This window comes from Triturus cristatus, chromosome 8, assembly GCF_964204655.1.
Source record: "Triturus cristatus chromosome 8, aTriCri1.1, whole genome shotgun sequence".
NCBI classification, from domain to species: domain Eukaryota; kingdom Metazoa; phylum Chordata; class Amphibia; order Caudata; family Salamandridae; genus Triturus; species Triturus cristatus.
In genome coordinates this window covers 454110734-454124219 of record NC_140591.1, presented here as the reverse complement: position 1 = coordinate 454124219, position 13486 = coordinate 454110734, and the positions used below count along the sequence as shown (strand labels likewise).

General features: G+C 45.4%; 1 protein-coding gene across 1 annotated transcript in view; it reads right to left on the bottom strand.

The window, feature by feature from the left end:
• The window catches only part of LOC146802312 (uncharacterized), a 53733-nt gene that overhangs the window by 23793 nt on the left and 16454 nt on the right, over positions 1-13486 (bottom strand). Inside the window, exons 2-3 of the mRNA XM_085623744.1 lie at positions 6990-13139; positions 6335-6403 (exon numbers count right to left, since the gene is read on the bottom strand). Coding sequence (XP_085479870.1) covers positions 6335-6403; positions 6990-13139 — 6219 coding nt within the window. The remainder of the gene's footprint in view (positions 1-6334; positions 6404-6989; positions 13140-13486) is intronic.

Sequence of the window (13486 nt, the reverse complement as noted above, 5' to 3'; positions counted from 1 at the left end):
AATGATTGACTCCCAGAGGTTGATATAAATAAGAGCCTAGCCTCATTGTTGGTTACTCACCCTATAGAGATTTTTAATGGTTGTGGAACCTCTGGCTTTAAAAGTACGGTGGCATTGGGGTTTCCTTCTAACCCATTGGATGAGCAGTCAAAGACAAATGGGTCCTTTGGAAGTAAGCAGATAACTATAGCACAGGCAAAGACATTAGGCAATGAATTAGTCGCTGATAAATATACAATGGTATTAGATAACTCGCCAGTATCTAATAATACTAGTGACGATATTGGATTAAGGGGAACATCTCCAAAGATAGTTGAGGAACTTAAAGCCAGCCTTTTGTCTTGGAACATTGCTGGCCTCTCTAGGAACCTGGTGGATGTGGGAGTATGCTCTTTCTTTGAGAAACATGACATAATTGCCCTTCAGGAAACCTGGATGGTAGAACCCCCCCATAGAGTAGGATATAAAACTTTTTGCTCTAAAGCGATGCCATCCAATAGGGGAAGGGCATCCGGGGGGCTGGTTATTTGGGTCAAAGTTTCCCTAGAAATAGAGGTCAGTCAGCTGTCTACTCCCGGCCCGGACTTGTTAGGACTAAAAATTGTGACTAGTAACAAAAGTGTTATTTACTTATTAAATATATATAATAGACCTTATCCATTAAATAGAGAATCCAAGTTGATAGATACTCTGGACTCCACCCTAGAAGGATTGGGAGTTAATGCCCGTGTTTTAATCTGTGGAGATTTTAATTGTAAATACGAACCAATACAGGTTCTTGAAAGCCTGTTTGTTGAACAAGATACTGCTAGTGGTATCATGCCCCTGGAGGCCACAAGTTATGCCAAAAGTACAATAGCCGCCACACAGATTTTACAGATGACTGTATCACACGATCTAAGATCATGTAATGGTCGGTTTTTATCAGACACTCCGTCAGCCCCGACTTATTATAAGGGAAGTATCAGATCACATATTGACTTCGTAATGGCCTCTCGAAATCTATGGAGTTCATTAATTGCTTTTAAGGTTGACTCCAGAATAGAGAGCGATCATTTCCCCCTCCAATTATGGTTAGACCCTGCCCTTTTCCGTCAAAGATTACCTGCAGAAGGGCCGTTGAATCTCCAAATTGGAGATATACAAATTTCCAATAATAGACGAGCTATAAAATGGTCGTATATTGCGGGTAACAAAGAAGCGCTGGCCAACATTTATAACAAATTCTGTGAAATTATAGGGTCTCCCCAAATGCCATCCTTAGGCACTCGGGGAGTTCTTGACTTACATTTGAAGTTGGTCGACGCATTATCACCCCTTCTGAGTAAGGTCTATAAAAAAGAAGGGAACAAAACTATGGATCAGGTCGAACTTGGGAAACAATGGTATAACCATGATTGTAGGGCTGCTAAATCACAACTGATTCACGTAGTAAAAAATGGGAGCCAATGTGATATAAAAAATGCTAGACTGATCTATAAAAAAACACTGAGTCTAGCTAAAAATGCATGGGATGCTAATTTTTGGGATGACTTATTGAGTGCAGCTAAACTACATGATCAAAGTACGTTCTGGAATCTAATCGCTAAGGGAAACAAAAAGGGTAGATCACCCAAGGATATTTTTCTGGATGAACTGACCTGGTGTGATCACTTTTCTAAACTTTACACGATTAGTAAGGATGATTTGTCCCTAGTGAATGTAGACGTTATTCCAGTTAGTAGTACTGTACCATTACATTTTACCTTAGAAGAAACAGTCCAGGCATTATCAGCTATAAAAACTGGCAAGGCCCCAGGCCCTGACAAAATTCCTGGTGACCTGTTGAAACACGATGTCAATGTGTGGGGGCCGTATATTAACTTTTTAAGTAACTCAATCGTGGCCGGGTTACCTATTCCAGAATCATGGAAAGGGGCAGAAATTATAACAATTTTTAAAAAAGGTGATCGCCATGATCCTAGCAATTACCGCCCCATTAGTTTAATTGATGTTTTACAGAAAATTTTTGCCAGACATATTTTAAATAGGATTTTAATTTGGATTGAGGAGACGAAATTATTGTCAAAATTTCAAGCTGGTTTTAGATCTAAAGTAAGTACTGTCGACCAGGTATTCAGATTTATGTGTATTTGTTGGAAATACATAAAGATTAGACAGGGTAGTCTTTATGTTGCATTTATAGATTTAAGGGCTGCTTTTGATCTTGTCCCCCGGAAGTTGCTGTGGTCTACACTAAAGAAGTTAGACATCCCTGGTGAGTTACTTAATGAACTCATCAAACTCCATACAGGGAATTATGCAAAAATTAGATGGGGAAAAGCAGGAGAACTATCTAAAGCGATTCCTGTAGATAGAGGGGTGCGTCAAGGATGCGTATTAGCACCCACATTGTTCTCACTGTACGTTAATGATATTCCAACATACCTGAGGAATTGTGCTCATGACTCCCCAAAATTAGTCGGTGAACCAATTACTTCTTTGCTTTTTGCCGACGATACTATCCTTATTTCTCAGACCCCGAGAGGCTTGCAAAATTTGGTTAATACTTTTTATAATTATTGCGTGGAAAAGGGGCTAGAAATTAACCCAACGAAAACAAAGTACATGGCCATAAACCCAACTAAAACGTTTAGGAAAAACTTGCTCTTAGAGAACCGCACATTGGAAAAGGTAGAAAGTTTCAATTATTTGGGCTTGATATTAGATAATAAGCTGTCCTGGCAAGGCCAGCTAAACAAAAGCTCACTGTCTCTTAAACAGAATTCTTTCCCTATCCTTAAGGTGCATGGAGCAAGTAGCTCTAAAGCCATTACACCAGCACTGGAGGTCTTTAAAGCCAAGGCTCAATCAGCAGCTCTTTATGGCGCTGAGATATGGGGATATAGTAATTCCTCCAAATTTGGGGTGATAGAAAATACATTTGTGCGTAGTCTACTCAAAATACCGACTCGTACCCCAGTTGTGCCCCTGTTTTTAGACATCAATCTCAAAAGAACAGAGCACTTGGCTTTATTAAGACCACTATTGTACTGGGTCAGGATTTGGTCAACCCCTGAGCTGATAGATTATAAGGATGGGTTGATCGAATTAATTAAATTGGACGTGTCTCTGAAAACCCCATGGCTGAAATATATTTGTACATCGTTTAAGAGATTGGGGCTTTTTACCTTTTGGGAGGAGCCCTATAATTTGACTCAGCTTTCCAAAAAACTCCTCAAGGTAACCTTCTGGTCCCACGTTAACAGTGAACTAACGGGAGGAGGAGCCAAGATGGCGGACGGACAGGACGTCTGAGCTCCCGGCTCCGCAGCCCGTCTGCTGTTTATATGACATCCTGATCTTTAATCCTGCCTACGGTGCGAGCAAATGTAACCACGAATGCGCTGATACTTTCCGCATTCCTCCGATGTCCCCGCCGGCTTTTTTGGTCGAGGATTCATAGAGTTTGCCGACTTCGGACCTTGCCCACGCACCCTGGCCCGACCACCGTCGCCGGACACCGCTTATCACGTACGGTGAGACGACCTGGGGCTGGACCGGCGCCTGGGGAAATGTGACCGGATGTGGAGTGGGCGGCTTGGCGGAGCCTTCTTCGCGACGGAGAGAATTCCTGTATGATTGGGCCCGGGCTGGCGAACCTTCCTTTGTCCTGCTACCAGCGGTCAGAGCGGTATCCGTTTTAGAGCGCCCACCACCCGCATTGCAATACAGCCGAGGGCTCTCCCATCGAGTGAGCCCCGTATAGCGAGCAGTAACTTTTCTTGCCTTAACTACTATTCCTCCGCCCTATGGAGTCGCCCTCACCCCTCCGCTGTGGGCTAACTGCCAAAATGGTGGCGGTGCCGGTCTACCTCGCCGGAAAGACGGAAGCCTCCATACCCCTGACGCAAGCTTCCCTGCCTACTGTCGAGCTGGAGGGTGTCCTGGTGGCGCCTTTACATACTGCCGACATGCGGAAGCGAGGAGCAGACCTGACCTATGGTGATATCCTTCTAGCCCTGGAAGACTTGAGGGCGACATGGTGCCAACACACTCGAGAACTGGAGCGGAAGATCGATGCTGCTATGCCATCCAGGGAACTACTGCGGTTGTCTGACCCCCCAATGCCTCTCATTCCCTTCGAGGTGGATACAATGTGGCGACAGGGGGATACTGTGGAACGTCCTCTCCCTGGCTACAGTGTCGAGTGTTCTTTCAATGACAAAGTTGCAGATACAAAACTCCCTTCCACTTTACAAGCTGAGACTCTGCCTCTGCAAGTGTTGCCACGGCTTCCTCAACATCGCCGGAGTGTGTGCCGTTCTGTGGGGAAAACTGTGTTGGTTACTATCGCTGTGGTGATGGTTTATGATTGGGAACTCTCGCTTCCTCTCCCTCTGCGTCTTCTATGCCGGGAGCGGCCATCTTGCTCCTTTGTTCTGCCTGAGGTACACTCCCAGCGGTGGCCATGCTTGGTGGGGTCTCCGCGTTCTGGCCAGGGCTGATGTTGTCTCCCTTGATGATCCTGCCTGACCGCCTGGCATGACCCGGACTAGAATATTTGTCTATGTATTTGCTGTGCCGCATGTGTGTAATTTGCTATTGTTGATTGCGGGGGTGGATCTGTGGGACCACTTAGGATCGGGCCAGGGCTGGGCGATTCCCTTTAGTTTGCTGTACGTATTGGCGGGCGGGTACTAGGACGGGACTGCTAATTATCTGATTTATTTGCACATTTGGAATGAAGTCTCCCCACCTGCTGCTTTGCTTGCTACTTCAGTTGTGTTGATGATATTCAGGGTGGGGGATGCTTATGGGGCTGTGGTGACTGGGAGTATGTAAAATTTCCTCCTCCTGCCTTCTCTGGGAGTCGGAGACTGGGATGTTCTTTCCCACTCTCCGGACTCTCTTCCTACTTGGGGTTCATTTGGGGCGACAGGCATGCCTATTGGGGGGGGGTGGGCCGTGGCCTTCCGCTGGTATGCAGGGTGGGGGGATGGGATGTGTTCTATGTCTTTTCTTTGTCTCTATGGCCCTCTTTCTCTTTCTTTCTCTCTTCTTCTTCGGTTTCTTTTTCTTTTATGTTTCTTTGTTTCTTCGGGGTCGGGGTTCAGTGTTAGTTGGGAGTTTATTGTGTTCTATCATTCTGTGGTATAGTGTTTGCTCTTAGTTCCCGGATGGTGGCCACCTGTTTCCTTGCAAATGCTTTCCTATATAACGCCTCCTTCTGGGAGCTCCGTGAACGGTTATGTCTCTCCTGGTCAATGTTAGCTTCGACTCCTTTCGTAGTTCACTACATTGTACTCGACAAAATCATAAAATTAAACCTTTTCTTATCCTGACATTATTGTTCTATGTTCTACAATGTCATAGCGGCCGGCCCCGAGGGGTTGTAGGCAGACGCTGTGTATTGTGCATTTACCGAAATAAAGGTTTAAAAAAAAAAAAAAAAAAAAAAAAAAAAAACAGTGAACTAACGCTGGGTTCTCGTATAGGTACTTTAACCCAGAATTTTTTAAATGCAAAAGATTCACCAAACTTTGAGGAATTCATGGATGAGGTTGCTCCCCCCTTAGCAAAATCTCTCTATCTGCAATTCAGGTATGGGGTTCTATTGTTAAACTCCTACACATGTAGGTGGGCTGGAGAAAATGGATTGGATTTGTGTACTATGTGTCCCCTTGGGGCTAGGGAAGACATCCCCCACATTCTCTTTGTTTGTCCGGCCTACAAGAAACCAAGGTCCTCTTGGATTAAACCCCTCTGTAGGAATATGGGGATTGAGTCATATAAAGTAGCTGAGCGCATACTAAAATTTAATTCCTCCCAAGTAATGGTATATGGTATAAGTCGATATTTATTTAATGTATACCTTATTAGGAAACGCTGTGGTCAAAAACTGTAATCATAGGAAGAGGAACCTTGGATTACTTTAGACATCAGATTATCCTCAAGTTTATCTCATTTAATATTTTATTGTAAGATTTCTGGCTTTTAGCTAATTTAATGTGTTATTTATATTTTATCTGGTATTGCTTAATCATGGATAAATACTCACCATTATAAATTGTATGTATTCTGTTCATCATGGACTTATGTATTGTGTATTCCTATCATGGATTTATGTATTGTGTTATATGTGTTGACTTTTATGGCTATTGTTAGCCGAAATAAAGTATTGACTGACTGACAAATTATGGTAACGAATTCAGAGAACTCAACAATGTGAATCAGTCATAACCATAAAAGCATGGCATGTGCTAAGAACACAGAGGTCAGGATAAAAGCCACAGAACATGACCTTGTCCACATGAGAACCCTACAAGTGTGCCCATATGGAACAATCACCCACCTCGTCATCGGAGGGATCCGAGTCAAGGCTTGCACCATCCAGTGGTCTTGTGACAGCGGAGGGGGTCTCCTACAAAGAGACAGAGCAGGGACACAACACAGCTGTCACTTCAGGTTGTGCGCTGCTGGGTAGTAGCACAGACTATGAGTGAAATGAGACAATAGAAAAATCCAGGCATGTCCTTCACCCTGTGTGCTTTGAAAGGAGAGGATAGAAATGTCTGGAGAGTTCCTTTATTTGAGACAGTGATACAGTGAAATAGGATAGGCATTCCTTGTGACATTCCATGCAGTGATGTGTGAGACAGGATAGACATGCCTGGGGATGTTCTGTATTTCAAAGCAGTGACACTGTGAGAGAGGTTAGAAGTGCCATCAGATGTTCCAGATTCCTTATAGAGATTAATTAGATAGGATTGACATGCCAGGAGATGTTCCTTGTTCCATATTCCATGCAGTAATACAGTGAGACAGGATAAACATGCAAGGGTGTAATATATTTCATACACTGAGACCATGAGATAGGACAGAAATGTCCGGAGCGCAACTTCTTCCATGCACAAATACAGCGTGACAAAAGGATAGGAAGTTTTTGTTTCATGCAGTCATTCCATGAGATTTCAGAAAGAAAATCATACGTTATAAAACAAACTCACCTTGGCACCGAACTCCATAGCATTGAATCGCTCCAGGTTGATGCAACTCTCTCTCCCAACCATCAGTTCTTCGTGAAGGGCATCACCTGACCTTCTCTTAGGCTCCTTCTCAATGGAACTACTTTTATTGGCTCTGGGCTTATCAATCAAGCCAAACGTGCATATTATCAGTTCATTATCAAGGCAGATGTTTGTGCCGATCACAGACTCCTTACTAAAAGAAGAACCTGTGCTGATCGTGGGATCGTCATCAAGAGAGTCTTCTGTGCTAACCATGGGCTCCTTATCAATGGATGCTTTGCTGGATGTGATGATGTTCTTTTCAATGAGGACACTGGTGCTTATCATGGATTCTTGGTCAATTAAGATGTGACGGATGATAGCAGATTTCTTATCGATTGAACTGCCCGTGTAGATAACGGGTTCCCCTGTGATTGAGTCTTCTGTGCTAACTATGGATCCGTTATCAATAGAACCTTCCCTGTCAATAGTAATGTTCTTTTCAATGGAGACCCCCATGCTCATAGGATTAATAGGGCCATTTGTGCAGACCACCGGCATGTTGCCTTTGCTGATCGTGGATTCATGATCAATGGAGACACCTGTGCTGATCACAGATTCTTTATCAATGATTATGTCTGTGCTAATCACACATTTTGTGTCAATAGAAGCACCTGTGCTTGTCCTTGTTTCCTCATCAATAGAGTCTTCTGTACTGACCATGGCCTCCTCATCAATGGAACCAGTCCTGTTGGGTTCGTGATGAGCTGAGGGACCGGTGCTAATCACAGATTCCAAATTAATGCAGATATGTGTGCCGACTCCAGAGTATTTTTCGCTAGAACCATCTGTGTTGGATAAGGGCGTAAAATCTGAGACGTCCGTACTGATGGTGTGCTCATTTTCAATGGAGTCATCTGTACTGACCATGGAATCCTTATCAATGAAGACCTCCGTGCTGGTGGCTGGTGCCTTATCAAAGTAAATGTCTTTGCTGGTGTCAGATTCTTTATTGATCGAGACCTCTGCTTCAATTATGGGCACATTATCAATTGAGTCCTCATTACGAACCATGGGCCCCTCCTCAGTACAGACTTCCTTTCTGATTATGGAATTATCCTGGAGTAAAACATTGCTTCTGATCATACTCTCCTCATCAATAGAAACATCAGATATGATGATGGCCCCCTCATCAAGAGAATCTTCTGTGCTGACCATGAGTTCATTATCAATGGCAACATTGGTGCTCATCACATATTCCTTATCAATGTAGATGTCTGTGCTGATTGTAGATTTCTGATCAATAGTGGTATCTGTTCTGATATTGACCTCATTATCAATAAAGACATCCACCACAGGTTCCATGTCAATATGGCCAGCTGTGCTCATCGTTGTCTCCTCAGAGACCTCTGTTGCGACTGCAGCTTCGTCATCGATGGAGCAGGCAGTGCTCATCATGGGCCCCTCACCAGCAAAGACACTTGTGCTGATCATGGGTTTCTTATCAATGCCTAAGTTTACACTGGTGGCAGATTCTGTACCAAAATAGCCAGCTGTGCTGGGAGAGGGCTCCTCATCAATAGAGACATCTTTGCTGACCATGGGCCCCTCCTCAATGGAGGAGACTGTGCTAACCATGGTAGGCTCCTCAATGGAGCAGACTGTGCTAACCATGGGAGGCTCCTCAATGGAGCAGACTGTGCTAACCATGGGACGCTCCTCAACAGAGCCAACTGTGCTAACTATGGGAGGCTCCTCAATAGAGGAGATTGTGCTAACCATTGAAGGCTCCTCAATAGACACATCTGTGCCAACCATGAAAGGTTTCTCAATAGACTTAACTGTGCTAACCATAGAAGGCTCCTCCATAGATCCAACTGTGCTAACCATAGAAGGCTCCTCCATAGATCCAACTGTGCTAACCATAGACGGCACCTCAATAGACACATCTGTGCCAACAATGTAAGGTTCCTCAATAGACCCAATTGTGCTAACCATAGAAGGCTCCTCAGTAGATCCAACTGTGCTAACCATAGGAGACTCCTCAACAGATCTAGCTGTGCTGACCATGGGTTCCTCATCAATAGAGCCAACTGTTGTAACCATGGGGGGCTCTTCAACAGATCCAAGTGTGCTAACCATGGGAGGTTCCTCAATAGATTCAACTGTGCTAACCATGGGAGGCTCCTCAACAGAGCATACTGTACTAATCATAGAAGGCACCGCAATAGAAACTGTGCTAACCATGGGAGGCTCCCCAACAGATACAACTGTGCTAACCATGGGAGGCTCCTCAACAGATCCAACTGTGCTTACCATGGGAGGCTCCTCAACAGATCTAAGTGTACTAACCATGAGAGGCTCCCCAACAGATCCAAGTGTACTAACCATGGGAAGCTCCTCAATAGATCCTAGCTTACTAACCATGGGAAGCTCCTCAATAGATCCAACTGTGCTAACCGTGGGAGGCTCCTCAACAGATCCAACTGTGCTAACCATGAGGGGTTCCTCAGCCGAACCAACTGTGCTAACCATGGGAGGCTCCCCAACAGATCTAACTGTGCTTACCATGGACGGCTCCTCAACAGATCTAAGTGTACTAACCATGAGAGGCTCCTCAATAGATCCAAGTGTACTAACCATGAGAGGTTCCTCAATAGATCCAAGTGTACTAACCATGAGAGGTTCCTCAATAGATCCAAGTGTACTAACCATGGGAAGCTCCTCAATAGATCCAAGTGTACTAACCATGGGAAGCTCCTCAAAAGATTCAACTGTACTAACAATGAGAGGCTCCTCAATAGATCCAAGTGTACTAACCATGGGAGGCTCCTCAACAGATCCAAGTGTACTAACCCTGAGAGGCTCCTCAACAGATCCAAGTGTACTAACCATTAGAGGATTCTCAACAGATCCAAGTGTGTTAACCCCGGGAGGCTCCTCAACAGATCCAAGTGTAATTACCATGAGAGGCTCCTCAATAGATCCAACTGTGCTAACCATGGTAGGCTCCTCAACAGATCCAAATGTGCTAAACATGGGAGGCTCCTCAACAGATCCAACTGTGCTAACCATGGGAGGCTCCTCAACAGATCCAACTGTGCTAACCATGGGAGGCTCCTCAACAGATCCAACTGTGCTAACCATGGGATGCTCCTCAACAGATCCAAGCGTACTAACCATGAGAGGCTCCTCCATAGCTCCAAGTGTACTAACCATGAGAGGCTCCTCAATAGATCCAACTGTGCTAACCATGGCAGGCTCACCAACAGATCCAACTGTGCTAACCATGGGAGGCTCCTCAACAGATCCAACTGTGCTAACCATGGGAGGCTCCTCAACAGATCCAACTGTGCTAACCATGAGGGGCTCCTCAGCCGATCCAACTGTGCTAACCATGGGAGGCTCCCCAACAGATCCAACTGTGCTTACCATGGAAGGCTCCTCAACAGATCCAAGTGTACTAACCATGAGAGGCTCCTCAATAGATCCAAGTGTACTAACCATGGGAGGCTCCTCAATAGATCCAACTGCGCTAACCATGGTAGGCTCCTCAACAGATCCAAATGTGCTAAACATGGGAGGCTCCTCAACAGATCCAACTGTGCTAACCATGGGAGGCTCCCCAACAGATCCAAATGTGCTAAACATGGGAGGCTCCTCAACAGATCCAAATGTGCTAACCATGGGAGGCTCCCCAACAGATCCAACTGTGCTTACCATGGGAGGCTCCTCAACAGATCTAAGTGTACTAACCATGAGAGGCTCCCCAACAGATCCAAGTGTACTAACCATGGGAAGCTCCTCAATAGATCCTAGCTTACTAACCATGGGAAGCTCCTCAATAGATCCAACTGTGCTAACCGTGGGAGGCTCCTCAACAGATCCAACTGTGCTAACCATGAGGGGTTCCTCAGCCGAACCAACTGTGCTAACCATGGGAGGCTCCCCAACAGATCTAACTGTGCTTACCATGGACGGCTCCTCAACAGATCTAAGTGTACTAACCATGAGAGGTTCCTCAATAGATCCAAGTGTACTAACCATGGGAAGCTCCTCAATAGATCCAAGTGTACTAACCATGGGAAGCTCCTCAAAAGATTCAACTGTACTAACAATGAGAGGCTCCTCAACAGATCCAAGTGTACTAACCCTGCGAGGCTCCTCAACAGATCCAAGTGTACTAACCCTGCGAGGCTCCTCAACAGATCCAAGTGTACTAACCATGAGAGGCTCCTCAATAGATCCAAGTGTACTAACCATGAGAGGTTCCTCAATAGATCCAAGTGTACTAACCATGGGAAGCTCCTCAATAGATCCAAGTGTACTAACCATGGGAAGCTCCTCAAAAGATTCAACTGTACTAACAATGAGAGGCTCCTCAAAAGATCCAAGTGTACTAACCATGGGAGGCTCCTCAACAGATCCAAGTGTACTAACCCTGCGAGGCTCCTCAACAGATCCAAGTGTACTAACCCTGCGAGGCTCCTCAACAGATCCAACTGTGCTAACCATGGTAGGCTCCTCAACAGATCCAACTGTGCTAAACATGGGAGGCTCCTCAACAGATCCAACTGTGCTAACCATGGGAGGCTCCTCAAAAGATCCAACTGTGCTAACCATGGGAGGCTCCTCAACAGATCCAACTGTGCTAACCATGGGAGGCTCCTCAACAGATCCAAGCGTACTAACCATGAGAGGCTCCTCCATAGCTCCAAGTGTACTAACCATGAGAGGCTCCTCAATAGATCCAACTGTGCTAACCATGGGAGGCTCGCCAACAGATCCAACTGGGCTAACCATGGGAGGCTCCTCAACAGATCCAACTGTGCTAACCATGAGGGGTTCCTCAGCCGATCCAACTGTGCTAACCATGGGAGGCTCCCCAACAGATCTAACTGTGCTTACCATGGACGGCTCAACAGATCCAAGTGTACTAACCATGAGAGGCTCCTCAATAGATCCAAGTGTACTAACCATGAGAGGCTCCTCAATAGATCCAAGTGTGCTAACCATGGGAGGCTCCTCAACAGATCCAACTGTGCTAACCATGGGAGGCTCCTCAACAGATCCAACTGTGCTAACCATGGGAGGCTCCTCAACAGATCCACGCGTACTAACCATGAGAGGCTCCTCCATAGCTCCAAGTGTACTAACCATGAGAGGCTCCTCAATAGATCCAACTGTGCTACCCATGGGAGGCTTCCCAACAGATCCAACTGTGCTAACCATGGGAGGCTCCTCAACAGATCCAACTGTGCTAACCATGGGAGGCTCCTCAACAGATCCAACTGTGCTAACCATGGTAGGCTCCTCAACAGATCCAAATGTGCTAAACATGGGAGGCTCCTCAACAGATCCAAATGTGCTAACCATGGGAGGCTCCTCAACAGATCCAAATGTGCTAACCATGAGAGGCTCCTCAATAGCTCCAAGTGTACTAACCATGAGAAGCTCCTCAATAGAGCCAAGTGTACGAACCATGAGAAGCTCCTCAACAGATCCAACAGTGCTAACCATGGGAGGCTCCTCAACAGATCCAAGCGTACTAACCATGAGAGGCTCCTCAATAGCTCCAAGTGTACTAACCATGAGAAGCTCCTCAATAGAGCCAACTGAGCTAACCATGGGAGGCTCCTCAACAGATCCAAGTATGCCAACCATAGGAGACTTAACAGATCCAGCTGTGCTGACAATGGGTTCCTCATCAATAGAGCCAACTGTGGTAACCGTGGGAGGCTCCTCAACAGATCCAAGTTTCCTCACCATGGGAGGTCCCTCAATAGATCCAACATTGCTAACCATGAGAGGCTCCTCAGTAGATCCAAGTGTACTAACCATGAGAGGCTCCTCAATAGATCCAACTGTGGTAACCATGGGCTTCTCAATAGAGCCGATTGTGCTGACCACTACTTCCTTCCCAGTGGAGACATCTGTGCTGATCACAGATTCCTTATCAATAGAACAGACTGTGTTAATCTGTACTTCTTTAGTCCTAGAGCAGACTATGCTAATCATGCATTCCTGTTCAGTGTTCCCGTCTGTGTGTGACGCGGATTCTGCATCAATCAAGTGCTCGGTGGTGCTGGTCAATGGTTTGCCAGCAGTGCTGTTGTTGAATGCGGTGATTTCATCCATGCTCAGCTTCACCTTAGAAAGCAAAAAATTTATTAAATGAGAAGTGAGATAAAAATTAAAGGGCAGCCAACACTGTATGATGCGTGCTCAGTGCAGTGACAGAAGAAGCACACACCTGGGGACATTATTTGATATATGGACAGCGAGAGAAGATTTATCAATATTGAAATAAATGTGCGTTGTAAACTTAGATGGTATAAAAAAAGCATGCTTACTTTTCACAAAGTTATGTGCATTACACGGAGAGTAGTCCCCCCCCCCCCCACAAAAAAAGAAGAAATAATTAATGCGAGATGCAAACAAGGGGACTAGACGGAGCAAATGATTATAAGGACAAAATGTACATATTATATAGCAAT